Source organism: Micrasema longulum, unplaced genomic scaffold, assembly GCF_059751315.1.
Source record: "Micrasema longulum isolate JH-2025_06_02 unplaced genomic scaffold, ASM5975131v1 h1tg000256l, whole genome shotgun sequence".
Classification (NCBI taxonomy): Eukaryota; Metazoa; Arthropoda; class Insecta; order Trichoptera; family Brachycentridae; genus Micrasema; species Micrasema longulum.
The window spans coordinates 1,885-23,647 of record NW_028277461.1 but is presented as its reverse complement, the minus strand read 5'-3'; the positions used below and the strand labels follow the sequence as shown (position 1 = coordinate 23,647).

General features: G+C 30.1%; 1 protein-coding gene across 1 annotated transcript; it reads right to left on the bottom strand.

Moving 5' to 3' along the window:
• Window positions 1-1,181: 1,181 nt before the first annotated feature.
• LOC148283167 (transmembrane protease serine 9-like) lies at window positions 1,182-12,434 on the bottom strand. The gene is made up of 9 exons (XM_088223922.1): window positions 12,431-12,434; window positions 10,997-11,112; window positions 10,728-10,900; window positions 9,261-9,516; window positions 8,596-8,879; window positions 5,684-5,703; window positions 4,128-4,209; window positions 2,349-2,604; window positions 1,182-1,520 (listed from the first exon to the last, which is right to left on the bottom strand). The coding sequence occupies exons 1-9, from the start codon at window positions 12,432-12,434 to the stop codon at window positions 1,227-1,229; spliced, it is 1,485 nt and encodes a 494-aa protein (XP_088080048.1). The 3' UTR covers window positions 1,182-1,226.
• Window positions 12,435-21,763: the final 9,329 nt, after the last annotated feature.

Genomic DNA, 21,763 nt, shown 5'->3' with positions numbered 1-21,763 from the left:
TTATCTATCTTGAATATTATTTATGTAATAATTGAATATTTTAAATTTTGTATTTATCTTGAAGATATATTCAGTTGACTTTGACTATTTCCACCAAAAATGACAGTAGTAAAAATAAAAGCAGAATCAGAATTAATAAAACAACACTTGAAATATTACATTAACAAGAAATAAAAAATAGTCGTTAAGGTTGGACACTAAAATAACAAAAAGACCTCAATACGACAATTAAATAACTAAGCTTGTTTGATCGTCCCTATAATGAATCAAACTTCGTGTATCATTACAGTTCAGGAGCTCAGCTAGGTTATTTGTCGCAGCAATCCGAGTGTTTAGTTTGCATTCAAGCTCCCATCTCGGCCTAACGAACATTGGCTAGTATTTAAGAAGATGTTCTATAGTCTGCTCAGTGATTCCATCACATGAGCAGCAACTATCGTCTCGCAGTCCAAAACAATGGAGATATTCCCTCATGCATCTATGCCCCGAAAGAGCCTGAGTTAGTTCATATGTAGGCGATTCATGCTTCCAAAATGTTTTAGCCTCGTCTGTGCTTCTTAAAAGTTGCTTGATCCACTTATTGGCAGTTTCTTCTTCATGAATTTTTCTTCACTCATTGTATTTATCATTTGAAATCGACGTGATGGTAACTTACAGGCAGAAATAAATCAATTGGAGATTACTCTACCCTGTTGGGAATTGATAAGCGCATTTGCCTGCCATCCTTGAAGTTCTTTTTCCGGCAATTAAATTTCAGATTATTAAGTACGCGAAACGGTGCTTTATAAGTTGTCAATTATAATAATAATAAATACAACTTTGTTATCTTTTAATTGGCTAAGCCCAGGCAAGTGGTAAAGCTGTGAACATTATGATGATAAAAACGAGTCTAAATATTTTATGAGGTGCTGTTTGCATTATTTGAAATTACTGAATCTTCAATATTACATTTTGACCGCTAATTAACCGAATTTTTGTGCCTGGATTAATAATTCTGAATATTTTGTGTGATTTCGGTAGCATTACTAAAAATAACAGTTCTTCTTGAACATACTTTATTATGTGCAGAAATTAATTTTCAGATAAAGGAGAATTTTTTTTGAAGTATAAGTACGAATAAAGTTAAACAAATGATTTATTTTATTAAAATAATAATTATTTCATATATTTATGACGTGAATTATAAAAATTTCAAACAAGCAAATAATATGACATGAGTTACTTATTTACAAATTGGCCTCGATCCAGTCAACAAAATAAGGAACTCTCGTCCAGACTCCTGGGTATTCCGCTAAAGCACAACCATTTCCCCAAGACGTGACTCCTACGATAGTTCCATTGACGATGAATGGTCCACCAGAGTCTCCTTGACAAGCATCTTTGCCTCCTTCGCCCAACAGTCCACCACAAAGCATCCGGTCGGTTATGGGATTTTTTCCTTCGTAGGCTTTGGCACATTCTGCTTGATCAACGACGGGTACAATTACTTTGCGAAGAACTGCAGAAGTACTCCCTCCAGACTAAAAAATAATGTTATTATTATTTTTTAACATATACCTACTGCAAATGGGTCCGATTAGACCCATTGTGTAATTCGAAACTGTAAAACCGATTATGTGAAAAGTATTTTTCGAATATAATTTTTCTTAACTAAATCATGAAAAATTGCATACTAAACTTTACCACACGACTTTCAATAATATAAAGCATATTGCGATGGAAGAATAATGTTATGAAACCCACGATAATGCCTCAAAGGCGACATTTAAAACAGGGTCTAATTTTACAACACCACAATGCACGTATTTTTATGAGCCAACGGGTTTTAAGAGTTTTTGATGAATGTAATTTTATTTCGATGAAACGTTAGTACGAAGTTATCATTTTGAAGCAAGTGGGTTTCTCAGAAATTAACATTAAAAAAAAAACATTCTTAGTATGTTTTTTGCTCTTATACATATTAAGGTTTCTATGTGTTTTTGTTTGAAAACAATAAACATAGTTATTTAGCAAATGTGCATTTATGCACTTACCAGTATAACTTTATTTGAATCACTATCCTCCTCGTAGTGTAGTCAGCGGTTTGCCTACCATACAAGAGGTCTCGGGTTCAATTTCTGTCAATTTTTACAACAGTACTTTTACTCTGAAATATATTTTAAAAAAAGAAATCTATGCTTTCTTATGATTCACCTATGCACTATTGGGTGCGGAAAAGGAATGATAATGATGATTGACTTGAATGATTGACCTGAAACTGTTTTCATTCCATTTTACCTGTAATTGAAATTTTAGAAAATGGACTAAAAGTTAAAGTTAAAAAAAAATCACAAATTAAGCTGACTTACAACAGTGCTACCCCAGCCAGTAATTAATGCTGCAGATCCAGTAGAAATTTTCTGATCTTGAGTTGGAAGGGGAATGATCTTCGTGTTAATATTATCAATTTTGATTTCACCAAAAAGTGAAATCAGAGCAATATCATAGTCAACAGTAAAGGAGTTATATTTTTCATGGGTAATAATTTTATATCCTTGGAATACTTCTCCTCCTGATGCATGCATATCGGAACCCACGCGAATTGAAAAACGATGTGCTACAAGACTGAAAAATAAAAAGCCATCAATAAAATTATTATTGAACTAAATTCTTGGAAATCAAAAGGCAGTGCATCAATTCATTATCGTCAAATTAAAATACCTAAATCATACATTGTTGATTAAAATTGTGTATCTTTTATTGATGCGTATCTGTATTCTTAGTGATTATTTTTCTTTGTAATATTTTATGAGAAAGAAATATGGATGTCTAGGGATTAACAGGGTTAATATCCGGGCTTGTCACTATAGTTAAAGCCCTGCAAATGCCTTAACACCTTAATTCCCTTCTCATAAATATGTTTAACATTTTGATTTAAATATCTCTCTAGGGAGGAAATCTGAACCATCTACAAGTATTTGGACTTACGGGGTGTGCTCTGAAAATAAAGAGAAGTTTTTAATTTCACGGGTTTTGAGACTTAGATTTTTTTTTTTTTTTACTATGTTAGTGTACATGCCCCTAAAGTATGCTTAAATTTTTAGACGTACTCATTTTTTACATTTTTTGTCTGTGGCAGCCTCTAAGATTAGACGTGTTTTTATGAGCTCTCTTTTTATGAGAAATAAAAATTAACAATTGAACTCTCCAAACCCGTGAAATTTAAAAATTGCCGTTATTTTCTGAACACACCTTAATCCATCATTAATATGTTTAAATTGCTGTGTGTTTTCAAAATAATTGTTATTTTTTATTCTATAAAATTTATTGAAGTATCTATTTGGAACTGATATTTATTTCCGAAAATTATAAAAAAAACACCCTTTGAGACCTTATGTTTCATATTTTTAAACAAACATAGCAATAACTTATAAACTGTAAGAAATAAAAAAAATAAAAAAACACTTAACAATTTTAAGTAATTTTCTTTTATACGTCAAATACTTTTTACTACTGCCAGATTTTATTCAGGTTTATGAGGAAGGTCTTTTTAGTGGGTAATAAAATAACTGATTCACATTAAAAAATATTAAACGGCAGATTATGGCGGCCTTCGTGGTGTATTGGTCAAGACGCTCGACTAACGCACGGAAGGTTCCGGGTTCGATTCCCGGTGAGAACACAAAAATTAAAAATGTGATTTTTCTCAAGCTTGAGTGTTCTGTGATGTAATTCGCCACTGTGATTGGGCCTCCTGGCCTATTGTGGTGCAAAAATAAAATAAATAAAAATAAAAATTATCGGTCCCAAAGATACTTTTGTTCAGGGGAGTACTTTAGTAGAAAATGGTGGGGAAGTTTTATTGATAAACATATATTTTAATAATTGTATACCGTACAAATATACTAATTTTACTCACATATACATAAACTATTTAAACTTCTAACAGAAACACTAAAATATCGTTTGAGACCATTAGTGGGCTTTACGAAAGAATTTTACATGTCAAGGTGAGATATTATAATGAAATTAGAAAATATATACCCGGCTGCGCAGTGTCCAGCGGTCAAAATGACGCTTGGTCCTATGATGGAGCCTCCACAATGAAAACTGAAGGCTATCCGGATTGATATAGGAGAGCAACTTGCCATGGAGCATCAGTGATACTGGCGTCTTCACCTCCTATTATAGGGGAAGATCCAATCCCTTTAACTGGTCCATGATCAAAACCTGAACGAAAAACATGATATATTTGAAATTATGATGAACCGTTGATGCCTTGAACTTAAAAACTGTTTTTGCTTGTGAAAGGTTATTTTTTTTTCTGTTCTGTGTCAAGCAGATGAAGAATACAGTTATTTGTGTAAAATAGAACAAAAATCATTGACTAGCGTTTTTTGACTCAATGGCTACTGTCAGATAAAAATTTTGAAAAAGGAAATGAAGTGAAGATAAGTTTGCCATTTTTAAGGTTCTGATTTGGATTCCTAGCATGGAGGGTATGAAATGTTTTTTTTTTGTTTCTATAGTTTAATTGTTCATGGACTGGTACCTGAAGCATAAGACTGACAGTAACTTCACCTTTATGTAACATGGATCAAAGTACACTGTATTTGGTGTACAAATGCAGTGCCCTATGGGACAATCTGCTGTGAATAAGGGTAAATTAAGATGGCCATTGAAGTTTTTTTGATTGAATATATAAATAAATATATATTATAACTATTTCAATTTTACTTTTGCAACAATGAGTATTTGTACCTTAATATAAAATTATTCAATAATAAAAACTTACTTTGTGCAAGAGCGACAACAGCGGATATATTATAAGTTTCCACATTTTATAATTTATTATTCCATTCTTACTTTTAATTTTATCAATTTATACCATTTTCAATTATCGCCATTTATGTAAAATGATAAATCGTATCTTAATTCTATATGCGGGTAGATTATAAATAAAATAAAAAACCTCTAAAAAATAATCGGCAAATAATGTTATATACTATATCATTCGTTTTACACATTGAAAAAAAAGTGAATTTAATTTTTATCAACTGGTTGCGAAATGTATTTTTTTTTCAAATTTGACCAAATAAATAAATAATATAAAATTGTAGCTCGATACCACATAAGAGGTAAACAACAATTAATGCGTTGTACATAGTTTACGTCCCACCATTTTTAATATAAATATTAAATTTTTATGAAAATAAAATTTTCCGCGTCTGTTAACACTCTTTAGCCGAGCGATGTCTTCCCACCCATTACATCTAAGACTTAATTATTGTAACGTCCACTTATGTGATAAATTTTAAGAAATAAATTCTACTCAACGTCCTGTCCCTTATTGGTCATGTTTTCATATCTGTACTTTAGATAACATCCATTCATATGCTAACACTTAGATAAGGGAAAAAAACCCCCCTGCTCTAAGTTTCACTGATTAATTTGTTTATTTTTTGTTTAAATTCTATGACATTGTGGACACTGTGTTAGTTTTAGTTTTATATCACACGTCGATGGGAGGAGTGCTCTCCCGAAACTATAGTAGTGTTCTTGTAAAATAATAAAATTGTGTAACACAATAACACAGTTTTATTTTCATGATAATTTAAAATGAAGTGATACGAAGTGAATGCCGATTCAAAAAAAAAAAAAAAAATATTCAAATTTATGGTAACTAATTCAGTTTAACTCTTACCCTTCCAATTTCCCAACCCCCTAAAAATACATCATCAAAGTACTGCAAGTCAATCTACAACAAGCTAAGGTGTTTACCGCAGTAGCAAAAGCAAATTCCAATAGTGAAGCTTGACATGGGATATGGAAGCTTGACATATTCTATCCTAACTGTTAATTGTTTACGTATAAATACAGTGAACTTTATAATGAACGAGCTGAATCCGGCAATATTTTACTCTTTTTTTTCTTTTTATATTTTATTATTAATAAAACATAAAATACAAAAATTACATATTATACTCCCGGGAGTGATTAAAGAATCTCATTTGGGACCGTACATAAAAAAAAACATTTTTTGACAATACATAGTACCATACATATTAATACATCCGAGATAGTAAGAAAACATTATTGTATAAGAAACATAAAACCTAGGACTTTACACTTTAATATAAATAACATTAATTACTATCACTATCAAAATATTTAAGTAATATTTTTTCATTGCGACACTTCTGGACTTTTTATTAGTTTTCGTGTTTCAGCTCGTTGGGCAGTTTATTTTATTCGGAATGGCCAATATTTTCCTACTTTGAGTACATATTCGTATTTAGATTTTATAAATCGTATATAGATTTTGAATCGGGTTATGGTCGGTTGAAGAAATTGCCATTTGGCAATAAGCCCGCCAATGTACAAATTACATTTTCTACAAAAAGTTAAATAAATAAATGGTCATGTGCTAGTGTCTCGGATTCACGGATCAAAAGTCCGTGGTTCGAATCCCACTCTACCTCAACTTGATTACCATTTTCTAATGTGAGTCATTACTAACTCGTTGAAAATTGCCCTCAAAATGAAATATTTGGGTAATTCATAAACACGCAAATATTTCTATTAACAAAAAATAAAGTTATAGTAATAATAAAAAATGAATACTATCGAAAATTTGATATCAATTATTGTATTTAGTCTAAATAGACATGTACATATTCATTATTATTTTTGTGTTTCGGTTTAAATAAATTGTGGGGACAGGGAATAGTTATTACTGTCTTCTTGTCACTGTATTGCAGATGCCTCTCCGATACTGTGCGAAAAAGACAACTGCATGTCAGACTTTTGTTAGAATATAAAAAATGACGTGTCGCCGTCCCGTTATTCGCCGTCCCGTTTTCTGCACCTCAAAACTGAACCGATTTTGTAATTTCTTTAGACATAGTAAAATTTTATTTTATCTGTATAAAATAAGCTCTTCATGGTGAAAATGTTTAGTGCCATAACCTAGGGTAAAAATACGTGAATTTATTTGTATGAAGAAAAGTCAGACAGCATTTCCCCTCAAGATAAAACATTTTTAAGTTTGCTTACAAAGATTGCTTCGTTATGCTTTTACGCTACCAAAGAAATGGGTTCGGTTTTTTTAAATAAAACCATTGACCTATTAGTACACATAAACGCACTCTGGGCCCTCTTAAATTATGATACCTTAGTCATGCTCAAACTTTCAGTCATGGTCAAAGCAAATTAAGCCGTTTTTTAATGGCCAGCTGGTTTTAACGTGGGCTGGACATTTTATTTTAAATCCAAATACCTGATTGTGCAAGAAAACGTGTAAAAATTGTTTGGATAAACGTAAAAAAGATGGTGAAACTTTTCGTTGATAAGTATGAACCTAGTTACTTGTTTATGATTGAATTCAAAATCTTAGAAAAATTAAATGAAACATTGAATTTAAGTTGGTACCTAAGTACTTGTTTAGGTTTGAATTCCAAAACAAAATTTTTTTAATATTCAAATGAAGAATTCTTTTTGCAAATATCAATCGCTGTTCTTCTTACCAACAGGGGTGCACCATATTTAAGAATGCTTTTTTCAAAAATGTATTGAATGTCAGTTAATATTATTTTAGTTTTACCAAAAATCTAGTAAAAAGAAATAAATGTGTTGAAATTATAAGGGATTTAAGGAAATAATCTGATTGGGATCCATAAAAAATGCTTGTTGTTTACAAACATTCTAAAACAAAGTTTTTTGTACGAACAATATAAAAAAATACGCTTCTCACTTTTTTCGACTTAATAAATTGAAGATTTTATTAAGCAGTGCTATACATATGCCAACGTCAAAGATCTATATTTCGCTGAAAACCGCAGTTAATCGGTCCAGTAGTTTCAGTCTATTGAGGACCCACATACAAAAATTGCCCATTATATATAGATAAATAAACATGACTCGAAGATATAGCAATAAGAACAAAAATAAATTATTTTTCAATTAACAACTTATTTGTTTTAAAGCCCCTTATCAAAAAATATCTGATGTTTAATTAAGCATTAATTATCTCTAATTTGTAAAGTTGTGTTTCTGAACTTACCTCTCGCATACGGAAATAATAATAAAAAATGCCTTTTTACTTAATTCATAAACAAACATATTTTTTTATAAAAGTTTACAAACTCATAAGTAGAGGTGGTTTTTTTATTTGTACCAATTAATATTGTTTTGGTTGGCCTTATTATAATTAATATTTTATGCGCAAATTATCTCGTAAATATCAAAATCCTTTTTCATCTTATAATAATTTATGAATATTCCAACAACGTTTCGCTATACATTTTTACACGTTGTTTGTGTTAAAAAATGTCCATGAAACAACTTCAGGTGAAAATAAAGAGTAATTAAGATTTATAAATAGATAAATATTTTCATTTAAAAAAAAAAAAGCATTTTTCAATTTACAGTTATTACTTTAAAATTTGATTATGAAAATTTTAATTGGTGCTTTCGGTTTGAGCACAGCTCTAAAAAAAAATCAAAATAAAAATACAGGTTTTGGTAAGAGGTTCAATAATTTATTGCGTTTTATGGAAATTTAAAGGGAGAAAATTACTTTGTGGAGTGGGCCTGGGTCTAAATATCAATGTTTACATCTTCCCTTTGATCCAATCAACGAAGAATGGAACCCTCGCGTATACTCCGGGGTATTTTGGCTTGCCGCATCCATTACCCCAGGAGGTGACTCCGACGATTTTTCCAGAAACAACGAATGGGCCACCTGAATCTCCCTGGCAGGCGTCCTTACCACCCGCATCCAAACCTCCACAGATCATCCTGTCGGTGATGCTGGATCCGCCGTATGCTGCGGCACATGCGCTTTGGCTTACAACGGGGACTGTGACCTTACGAAGAACTGAAGAGGTAGACCCTCCGGACTAAGGACAAAGAAATAATAAAACAATTAAATAATTTTCATGAGGCAAATTCATACAGGAGTAAAAATATTCTTGGTTTTTGATAAACTTAACACATCTTTTTAGGTTAGTACATCGTTTTATTTTAATCATGAACGAATCCAAAATTCCAATTTATTAGTAACTATGGCTGGATATTTTAATATTTTTTTTTTCTACTTTTACAATTCGTTTTTTTTATTCATCGAATTTATAACTGTTACTGATCTTTCATGGTAGATGATGAAGTTTTGAGCAAAAGCAAAGCTAGATTAAGGTAGTAGTTTCTAATATCAATGAATGCGATCTTTCAAAAACCTTTTTTTAAATTAATAAACTAGGATTAAGTTTTAAAATACTTACGGAAGTAGTTCCCCATCCAGTGACGAGGGCGGAAGCTCCTGTAGCGACACTTTCTCCTTGACTTGGGAGAGGGATGATCCTCATGTTGGTGTTATCGAGACTGAGAGCTGAAGCGAGGGTGATCACTGCAACATCGTAGTCAGTGGTGGCTGAAGAGTATCTCTCGTGTGTAACGACTTTAGAAGCGAGACGAGTAGAACCTCCAGAAGCATGGTTGCTTGATCCAGCACGAATCTGCCAGCGGGAAGCGGTGGTTCTAAAAATAGCAATAACGATATCTAAACAACAGTCTTTTTTACACCATTAGTACACAGTAATTAGAAATAAATCAATTTAATGATAATTTATATTGGCGGCCTATCAATAGCTTATCAATTAATTAATAATTTATACTGTTTGTAAAATTTGGTCTACTGGTCTTAATACATTAGTTTTGTTTAGTATTATTATTTTAGTTTATATTGTTTATAATGTTAATGATAATTAGGTTAATTACGCTTTATTATTATTATTATTATGTTAACTTTGTTTAATTACTAATTTAAGGCATGTTTCACATTTTGTAAAATGTTTCCCCCGGTTTGGAACACCCCAGTGAGGGAACATTGCTCTGTATAAAAAAAGAATACAAACAATGTAAAAGTATAAATAAATAAATAAATATGGTGAACTAGTAAATGAACTCCCCTCCTCAACATGAATTCGGTACTAAACGTTCGATATGATTTACAATCAAATCCGTAGGTAACTTTGGTAAAAAAGTATTACTGTTCAATATTTTACCTCAGCCAGTGTTAACCAAAAGAGTTGAAATGTATGCAACTCAGTAAAAATGTTATTTTCAAAGCCAGTGAATAAATAAATATTCGCGATATTTGTCAAGTTGTGTTCGTATTTCATGGGGAAATAGCACTTTAGAATTTTAAATAAATAAGGATATATGAAATACCGTCAAATTTTTTTTTCACTAATTGATAAAATAAAAAATATTATTGAATTAATAATTTCAGATTCCCGCGAAAACTGTTTATTGCATCGGCCTTGATCTTAACACTTCACGATTCGGTTAAATTTTGAATTTTGTGTATGTAACCGCTTAAATTTAAGTAAAACACCGTCACAAATCTTAGAATCACAATTGTCAAGGCTAAATATGTCGCGTTTTTGTAAAGGCATAATCTCAATAAATTTTAATTTTCAAAATAATTGTGCATGAAAAAATTTCTCCACAATGGAAATAAAATTATTTTTTCTAAATTCATTTCACATATTTTTATCGGTATTTGTAGTATGTGATGTTCCTCTATTATTCATAATAATTATACTTCCTAATATTTTGTAGTGAAATCAAAATAACAACCTTTTTGAAAAACTAACAATTGTCGTCTCGTAAGATCATATTAACCTGGCTGGTTTGCAGCAGTAAACATGTGTCAGTAGTATCAATTTAATTAAATTGATTCATACCCAGTGGTGCAATGTCCAGCGGTCAAGATGACGGTAGAGCTGATGATGGAACCACCACAACGAAGACTGAAGGCAGTTCCAGTTGAAGAATACTGGAGAGCCACTTGCCATGGAGCTTCAGTGATGCTAGCAGTCTCCCCCCCTACAATAGGAGCATTGCCGATACCGAGGATTTATGATCCTGGGCCTGACACCACCTTGTAATAGAAAATAAAATGTAAAGCATTGAACAGATTTTTATCACATAATCATAGAGATTTTTTATTTACCTTGGACCAAAGCAAGAAGCGAAGCCAATACAAGGATTTTGAACATCTTGGAAGTGATAGCAACAATTGCATTGTGATGGTATTTATAGCAGATTTTTCTGCATCTATTTTCAAATCTGAAGATAAAAAATTATCGCTTGAAATATTAATCAACGGATTATTTTTTTATTATAAAATTTAAAAAATGTTAATTAGGTATTCGAACATGTCATTATTAGATACTGGTGTATTCAATTAATGTAATCCTTTTTTATATTACCATCTTTGTAATAAAACATTCGATTTAAAAAAAATATATATAGTGGGTACCATAAGTTGTATGTTTTTTTCAATTTTTAAAATAAGCACCAAATTTAAAACAAAATAAAAAAGATTATTTGTCATTAAAAAGTAAACTTTATTTTCTAAATGACATTGTATTAGGTTTTACTTTACGTGTATTATTTAATTGATTACAAGCATTCAGAATGAAATGAGAAAATAAAAAAGAAAGCAAGTAAGAAGAATAAGTAAATACATTAAAGATTAATTTGTTGTAAAATAATGAAGGAGAATGGTCGGGGTCGGTATAAAATAAGAACGTCTTTCTCGAAATCTGCTATTAAAGTTTCACTATAAAACCTTCAAGTACGGGTGTTAGCATAAGTTGTATCGGTTTTTTTCAATCGCAAGAACAAGAGAACAAATCGCAACAAATTAGACAATAACTTATTCTCCCTATTTGTTTTTTTTATTCCCTCGATTGAACGCTAACAGAGCGAATCATCACATTCATTTATTTAACATTCCATTTTAAAGGCTTTTAATGAAGTAAAATATAAACCGACACAATTAATTTTTATTCCTTATACACGTACGTACATATGCTATAATGCAAAAAAATATAATGCCCGCTTGCTCATAAAATAATTTTTGGAAAAATAAAAATAACATGGAAATATAACATAATACGAATGCCAATAAAAACATATGAAATGGATTTAAAATAATAAATCGTATTTTTAAAATCAATATGGATATTGTAGAGAAATTCTTTCATTTATAACTTTAAAAAAAAAATGAATAAATATGTCACTAGAAAAACACGGCAATTTGGCTGAGATAGTTGTTACGTCAAGATTTGTGAAGATGTTTTATAGAAATTTGAACAGTTGGGAACAAAGTTAAAAATTATCATGAATCGTAAGGTATTAAGGGCGTGGCCAATGCAACGACCATTTTTGCGAGAATTCAAAATTAAGTCAAAATAATCAAAAGTAGTTTTTTTTTATTTTATAGGACAGTATTTTATAGACCCTTATTACTATAAAAATGTGATGTTTCCCTATTATCACAAAAAAAAACGTATATTAGCATTTGTTTAACTGGGGATATTACCTTAATTTTATGGGAAAATATGGTAAATTTACCGTAATATTTTTTAAATTCAAATACCCATGTTTAAATCTGGTTAGTTTTTTTCCAAGAATTTTACATATTTAACTCTTATTTTTTGCACATCCCTACCATGTGGACATCACCAGACGCCTTCTTTTATCGCCAGCACAAACTTTCGCCTCCTCCCACGTCAATCCCGCGTTCCTAAAGTTCTACCAAATAAAGCCGAAAGATCGTCATCGGCGGCCTTCAAGAGTATCGGGAGCCCGCAGGTATAAATAAGAGGCAACTTGGGTTAAGGTTGTCCTGAGGCATGCGTAGCACGTTTCTAAGCCAGGGACACCGCCGCATCCTCGGGACGCTTGTCATAGGAAGCTGCTGCGTCCGTTCTCGAACTTCAATGATTTATGAAATTGAAACACATTATGCCCAATATTCTCCCAAGCAAAAAAGTTCCTCAAAACTCAAAAGTTCCGTATTTTAAACTTTGGTAAAGTGCCAAGATTCACATCCATAAAGGAGTACGGGCATTACAATACAAGAGTTTAATAATTGAATTTAACTCCACGGTTGATAATAAGGAACAAATACTATGTATTTTACAAATTTATGGGTAAAGGACATATCATATTTTAGATTTCAGTGACAAAATGTTGTTTTGATGTCATAATACTGTTTTTAAAATACTTTTAGAGCTAAACTTCTTTATTTGTTTGTATATAGTTATTGTTCATTCTTAAAACAACTTCATTGATTAAAATAAGTTTCTGAATTCAGAAATGAATAGAATAATTGAATTAATTCTAATTATTTATCTCTACTTCAAAAATCAAGCTCAATAAAAGCATCTTCGTTATTAGTTGTAAATAAAACATCAATATATATTAAATTATGCCTGGAGTGGATTGGATTTCACCTCTTCCAGTATCCGGCCGAGATCTATCTACATAAGTCTTCCTGTCCACTTATTGAAAACCTCTCAGCGACTACTAGCGGTGGTTGGCACCCTCCGCTGACCGGCGCTGTTCACACTTGTCGCCCTGAATAACGTATGAGGCTATTGAGGAAGCTTTCTACCTCCCTTTCTACATCTCCTGAATCGACGCCCCTACTGTAAATAAATTTTATTTGTATTCACTGAGCGCGTGAAACGGAAACCTCGTATTTATCAGTCGTAGTGAAAAACAAACCCGAATACATTATCTCATATATAACATTCGGTTACATGGCCCTACAGGCCTCATCTGAAGGACCGCCTTGTAGTTTTTTTTCACTTTTTAAAGATCCTTTTTGATAATTTTAGTCAACATTACTCTTATTAAGATTTTTCTTGCTACTTGTGATAAGCTGTTTATCAACTTTAAAGTATGTAAATACAATTAGGTTATCTATTCTTGCATGATAAACCAATATTCCTAGGAATTATTTAATGGATTAATACTATTTTTAATTGTCTTCAAGTACAATTGTAAATGTACGTCATATTAAAATCTTTGTTAAACAATAATTATAGTCAACACGCAAAACGTATTTTTATACGCTTTTATAGGGACAACCCTAGTTAGGCAGTAGACATATTTATTTGTTCTTTTTTAGACCTTGTTCTAAAGAAGTTGAATTTTTCATATCGCACCTGAGTAAAAACAATGGAACAAGACCTAAATTGTCGTTTTTATATCCAATATGCAAAAATATTCCTAAATATATTTTCTACCTCCACGATTAACGGCATTGGCTGTAAAAGCTAAAATTACGATGTCATTCGATATTTTTGCACTCAAATTAAATTAAATAAAATGCACAATGATCATTATGCCGTTTTTATCTCTGAAAACATTAAGCATTCATTATTTTATAGAATTATATAATATTGTTAATATTATAAAATATCAACTACTCTCGTTCAGCCCTTTTCATGCAATTCGTCTTCCACATAAATCATAGCTTGTGTCACGATTTTTTAAAAGGTATTATTCTAATATTGATAGTATTCTATGTTTTTTATAATGAATAATATAAATTTGTTTTAATCTATACTGGAAATGAGTGTCATGTTGATTATTATTGACCGTACATGTTTTTTCAATATTTATTGTTAGGTTTGGTTTTGGTATGTTGAAACAAATTGCTTTGTTGAAAGTTAGACGCCAAGTAATTTATTATTTTTTTATCGGCCTCGTGATGTAATGGTCAGCGCATTTTCCTACCATGCAGGAGGTATCGGGTTCGATTCCCGACAGGGTTAATATGAAATATTGATTCAATAGGGTTTTTTACTGGGCTAGTACCTGAAGCGTGAGACTGATTATCTTACCTTCATGTTACAAAAATGATCAAGATACGCTGCGATTGGTGTACCAATGCAGTGCCCTATGCACCATTAGGTGCGGGTAGGGAATGATAATGATGAATTTATTACATTGTTTTAATTTTATGAAAAGTTATGATAAAAGGAAAATATAACAACACAAATAAATTATGGGTGTTAAGCCGTTTTTTAGCATTCTTGTGGTCCGAAATCTTGATAGAGTTCCAATCTAATATTTGTAATATTTTAAGGGAAAACCCGATCTGATAAAAAAAGAAAACATTGTATTTTCTTATTGCGTATAATTGTTTATATGAAAAAATACAAATTTTATTTTTAATATAAAAGCATTACCAAATTTAGATAACAGAAAACTTTTAAAAACGTCACAAATCACTTTTTTTCAAATAATGATAAAGATTTAATTACTTATATGATAAATTATCTGCAAAGACCTCAAATAAAGAATTAGTTTTTTTCACGATTAACGTATAATGCTCTCTTATGTAATTAACGAATCAAAATACTTTTATCAGCATATCAGTGGATTACAAATTCATATTACGATATAATATAATTGATCATGATTTAAATATATCATAAATATTATCTTTTACACACCACGAGAACAAGTTACTCTTTTTACAATATGTATATACTTGTATCAAACCGAAAAAAATCACAATGGCAATACAGCTGACAGTCGGTATTTATATTTTGATATAATTACAGTTAAAATTAGTGTTTACTTAATTTTAGAAATTCATTTGCCAAACAATTTTTAAAATATCTCCCAGTGTTAAAAAATTAAAACGGTTATTAGAAGATTGCCAAAAACCTTTATTTTAAAAATAGGAATTCACCAATTTACATTATTATTAAATGTTTAATTAATTTGGAAGAAAAGTCATACACAATACAGTTATTTGATTATGGATTATAATAAAATAATTCATGAATAAGAACAAGTTTTATACAAATATAATTGTGTCAACTAATATATATTTTTTTTTAATTAAAAAACATTTATCTGTAATAATGTATTTTTTATCATAGGCCCGGCCCATCACATATTTTTGTCTTTAGTGTGTGAACTCATACTCCATTATTTATACTGGGAATATGTAGAAACCTGAAACTGGTAGATATAAAAAAATCATAAAAATAACTTTTTGTTTATTTATCGTATACCAAAAGCTTCTAAATATTTAAACGTTTTTTTAAAAATGAATTGTGATTACGTCAAGATATAAATTATATTTAATTTCCATTTCTTTTCTATATTGCAAATATGGCTTATGTTTGTCAAATACCTCTTACTAAAAATTTGTCTTAATATGTTAGTATGATAAAATCCATAATAAAATGCTTTTATTAAAAAATATTGAAATAAAAAAAAAAATTAACGCAAATAAACATAATTTGAAATTTTATTTTGATAACGCGTTTTCATTGGTTTGTGTCAGGTCAGATTACGAATACAGCTCTGTGTGTAAAATAATTATAATCCTGGACAAGTATTTTTGTCTCAATAGCTGCTGTAAATATCATGAAATGGTTGTTGAAATATTTGCATAATAAATATGTGTATATAAAAACATAATTAAAATTATAATTGAGATATGGTTTCTAGAAACTCACTAGGATAGACTATAGTGAGAAATAGGAGTTAAAAATAATATGCTAAATAAGAGTGAGTATTAAATCGAACAAAACACATAATAAAAACACATCAAAATATCAAGACATATAAAAAGGAAATAAAAGTAAAGGTATGGAAGGAAAGCAGATTTGTCAATTTTTTTATTTATATATTGTATCTACTTCCATACCTGTAAAAGCCCTCCGGGCATTTATGGGAATTAAGTAAATAAAGTTAAAAATGTTTTAAATAAAGAAAAATGTGTTATTAGTTGTGTTTGCCTGGAAATTTATTTCTACCCATAATAAGGTATGTTAAAGAAGAAATGTTATTTTAAGTAATGCTTCCGGAACCACACAAAATATTCAGACTTATTAAATATCCAGGCAAAAAGTTCGGTTAGTGAGCGGTCAGATTATAATATTGAAGAGTCTGTCATTTAAAGTAATGCAAACAGCACCTCACAAAATATTTAGACTTGTTTTACGTCTAATATTGTTTACAGCTTTACCACTCGCCTGCGCTCGGCCAGTTAATAGACAATAAACTTTAGATTAATGTAAGTGATCATTTATCGACTTTTTATGCCTACCGGTTGGAGACATACCCGTCTCTTCGTCGGGACACTCACTACAAAAACTTGTATTTATTATTATTATAATTAATAACTCACATAGCGCCGTTTCGAAAAAAACTCAAGTATGGCAGGCGAATGCGCACATCAGTTCGCAACAAGATAGAGCTATCTCTAATCGACTTATTTTTACTAGTAAGAAACCACGATCAATTTTCACACACATAACTGTTTGCTTGCTGCATCCGCTCGGGTGCAGAAAATACACATCCAGCCATGCCATAAATCATCATCATCGTAATTCCCTTTTCGCACCTAATAGTGCAAAGGGTACTGCATTAGTACTCCAGTCGCAGCGCACCTTGATAAAAAAATGTTACTTGAAGGTAAGATGATCAGTCTTACGCTTCAGGTACCAGTCCAGGGACTATGAAATATTTCGATGTGAAAACACCCTATAAATAAATATCTCATTTCAACTATGTTGGGAATCGAACCCGCAATCTCTTGCATGGTAGGCAAACGCGCTGACCATAACGGCACGAGCAATAAATACAAACTATTATACAAAAAAATATGTCATATAATGCCAGAACTGTGAAAATGATGTAAGAGCCTCGAGAGGTTAATGGCTGTTTTCTTTAGTGAAATTTTTATTTTTTTAAATTTTTTTATTCTTATTTTTCAAACCAACACAGTCAAAGTTAAAAACAAAACTTAAATAATAACAACAAACAACAAGACCAATAATTATGAGTTTTATGTAGGAAAAAATATTTAAATATTTAAAAAAAACAATACGTACAGTTCACTAGGGGTGAAAGGAAGTGGGATAGGAAAACGGGGAAGGAAGAGAAGAAGAAGAAATAGTAAGTAAATATGAAACAATAAAAAAAGAAATAAAAATGCAAATAAATTTACACATACATATATACACACACACATCCATATACATACGTATTTATATATATATATATATATATACATTGAAATTTGTCGCGAAGGGTCTGAGAGGTAGATGATAGCTGATAAATAGCCGACACATGTTCTGGTTTGAATCGTGGAATGGAACCCCCCTCCCTGTTTTTAAGTATTATTTTTAATTGTTAATCATACATTACAAATTGTGTTTTTGGGTGGTAGAATAGAAGTATTTTTTTTTAGTTTATTAATTTAATTAAAAAATAGCATGTACATTACAAACTAAAATTTAAGGCGTACATATTTTAACAATAAAAAAAATACATTAAAAAGACTTTTGTCAAAGCAATAGGACAATCCTGCTCCGAAAAACCCCTTTGAATACATGGAATAGATCAACATTCAGATTGACGTTGTTTAGCATAGCTGTAGACCTTCCAACAGGCATAATCATTGGCAAGTTGGTCCTGTATGTCGGAAAATACAATACAATATTACAACCAAATACATTTTTTAACATTAATTAAATACTTATATTTACATTAACGTTTCCCATTCGTGTAGTGGTCAAGACGCTTGATTCACATACGGAAGGTTTTGGGTTCGATTCTCGGTGAGAACACAAAAATTGAATGTGATTTTTCTTAAGCATGGGTGTTCTGTGATGTAATTCACCACAGAAGTTGGGCCTCCTGGCCTAAATAAAATAAACAAAATGAACAAAATGAACAAAATGAACAAAATGAACAAAATGAACAAAATGAACAAAATGAACAAAACGAACAAAACGAACAAAACGAACAAAACGAACAAAACGAACAAAACGAACAAAACGAACAAAACGAACAAAACGAACAAAACGAACAAAACGAACAAAACGAACAAAACGAACAAAACGAACAAAACGAACAAAACGAACAAAACGAACAAAACGAACAAAAAAACAAAACGAACAAAACGAACAAAACGAACAAAACGAACAAAACGAACAAAACGAATAAAACGAATAAAACGAATAAAACGAATAAAACGAATAAAACGAATAAAACGAATAAAACGAATAAAAGGAATAAAACGAATAAAACGAATAAAACGAATAAAACGAATAAAACGAATAAAACGAATAAAACGAATAAAACGAATAAAACGAATAAAACGAATAAAACGAATAAAACGAATAAAACGAATAAAACGAATAAAAGGAATAAAACGAATAAAACGAATAAAACGAATAAAACGAATAAAACGAATAAAACGAATAAAACGAATAAAACGAATAAAACGAATAAAACGAATAAAACGAATAAAATAAATAAAATGAATAAAATGAATAAAATGAATAAAATGAATAAAATGAATAAAATGAATAAAATGAATAAAATGAATAAAATGAATAACATGAATAAAATGAATAAAATGAATAAAATGAATAAATAAAAATAATGAAAAAAAAATATAAAAAAAAATAAACAAAATAAACAAAATAAACAAAATAAACAGAATAAACAGAATAAACAGAATAAACAGAATAAACAGAATAAACAGTATAAACAGAATAAACAGAATAAACAGAATAAACAGAATAAACAGAATAAACAGAATAAACAGAATAAACAGAATAAACAGAATAAACAGAATAAACAGAATAAACAGAATAAACAGAATAAATAAAATAGATAAACATAGATAAAATAGATAAAATAGAGAGATAAAATAAATAAAATAAATATAATTAATAAAATGAATAAAATAAATAAAATAAAATAAATAAACAAAATAAACAAAATAAACAAAATAAACGAAATAAACGAAGTAAATGAATGAAGTGAATGAACTAAATGAAGTAAATAAAATAAATAAAATACTCTTAATGTTTTTTGCTGATTATAGGTGAAAGTCTCCCAATATATTGATACTTTTGTCCCGAAGTAGCTATAAGCTGGATAATACCTTATCGAAGTTAAACAGTTGATATTTATTATTTATCTCACTCTCCAGAGAGAAATACAATACACAGATGAACTTAATATCGAAATAGTATGTCAGTTTTACCCAGACATCTTGTAAGTTTTCTCTATTTCTCACAGCCAATAAACACCCCCACCCTGCCTGTGGCCACCACGACCTCGTCTTACTACTGTTAAAATTACTATCAAACAATTCAGAGTCGAAAACGCCACCATTTAACCAAATTTTGGTTAATGTTATAACAACAAGTTGAAACAAAAATCTTTGCGTTCCCTGATTTTGACCAGAAAATGATGGATTCACTAGAGTGCGCTCAGTTCACATTCGCTTTAGAAAGCGCGACGAATCAGACTCACTCACGGCCCAGCAAAAATATTTCACGGCGTCGTTACGCCTATTGAAGTTTGCATTTCAATAGTGCAGGTTACGCCATTAAGATGCTTGACTCACGCACGGAAGGTTCCGGGTTCGATTCCCGGTGAGAACTCAAAGATTAAAATGTGAATTTTCTCAAGCCTGGGTACTCCTGTGATGTAATTCACCACTGTAATTAGGCCTCCTGGCCTGTTGTGGTGCAAAAGAAAATGCAAAAAAAAAGGTAATAAACATTTATTTACACTATAAAAAAAACAAAAGACGAGGAAATTTAAAATCATATTCAAATTGAAAAATTAATTCCATCAATTACACAGAAACAATATAAAAATTATTGAAACATTTGATTTATCAGCTTTAAAAAAATCCCTGAGTTGAGTGAGATAAATCTTATTATACAAGATAATTCTTATCAAAATACAGCTCTTTGAAAACAATTATTTTTTTCTGGCAAAACCCCCTGATTAAAATAATTAAGATGATAATTAGTAAGATAAAAGTTAACGAAAATTCACCATATATAGTCAATTAAGATCGTTTTCTTACATCACTTGACAAAATGTTCCGTGCTGTGCTTCTGGTTTCATTCCTTGCTGTAGCCTATGGTAATTTTTTTTTACTTTTTAGAATACAAATCGCTGCCCTAGTTCTTGTATGTTCAATAGACCATTTCGCAAATTGTACAAAAGACATTTTATTTGTTTTAAAATTCAAATAAGTATAATCAGCAAGTGGAGATTAGCACTCGAAAACTGCTGAAAATACTATTTGGTTAATAACGGAAAAAAAGTCATTATTTAGCTACATGAACGCGTAATAAAATAATTAACATATAAGCATTCATAACTCAATTTAAAAAAAGTTCTATCGAACATACAAGAACTAACGCAGCGAAATAAACTTTTTTTTTCATTTTATCGATTTTATGGTTTTAAATGATAAATAATAAAACAAGAAAAAAAAAATCAATAGAATATTAAAATAGAAAAATTTTGAGTTTATGGATTGTATTTTTGGGTTTGTTTCACTTTACATTCATGTGACATTCATTATTCTGCTTGTGTTTACTTTTAAATTACCACTCAAGGTTCCAGGTTTGATTCCTGAAGAGAAGACAATAAAAACGATTTTTTTTTTCTCAAGCCAACGTAATTCCGGTAATTTTCCGCTGCAATTGGGCCTCAGGGCCTGTTGTGGTGCAAAAAATTATACATATAATAATAAAGGAGGAAACATCTCATACTTGTTTACAAAGATTATGACATGCTGAGAATACTGTTGTTTTTGTTTTTGCTTGAGGTTGTGTTTTAATCGAAAGAGTGAATAAAAACTACAAAAAAGTAGAACATTCTAAAGTTCTAAATTATTTGAAAAAAAGTTTTTACCAGTACATTAATATAGATACTAAATTAGGAATTAGGAATTCAAAATACTTGTGACTCTTTCTACTGAAAAAGGTCAAACATATTTTCAGAATCCTTTAATTGTTTATTTATCTTTTTCGAGTCAAATAATTTGATAATAAACGAATAAAAAAAATATGATTTCCACAATTGTTTTCCTATTAAGCTGAAAATTAGGTACAAAATATGATATGCTTCA

Bases quoted from the DNA above. Each gene is read 5' to 3' on its own strand.
- LOC148283167 (XM_088223922.1), bottom strand. The intron at 10,901-10,996 runs GTAAATAAAAAA...CCAGGATCATAA, and splicing joins GCTTCTTGCTTTGGTCCAAG to ATCCTCGGTATCGGCAATGC. The intron at 2,605-4,127 runs GCAAGTTGCTCT...TTTATTTTTCAG, and splicing joins AGTATCACTGATGCTCCATG to TCTTGTAGCACATCGTTTTT.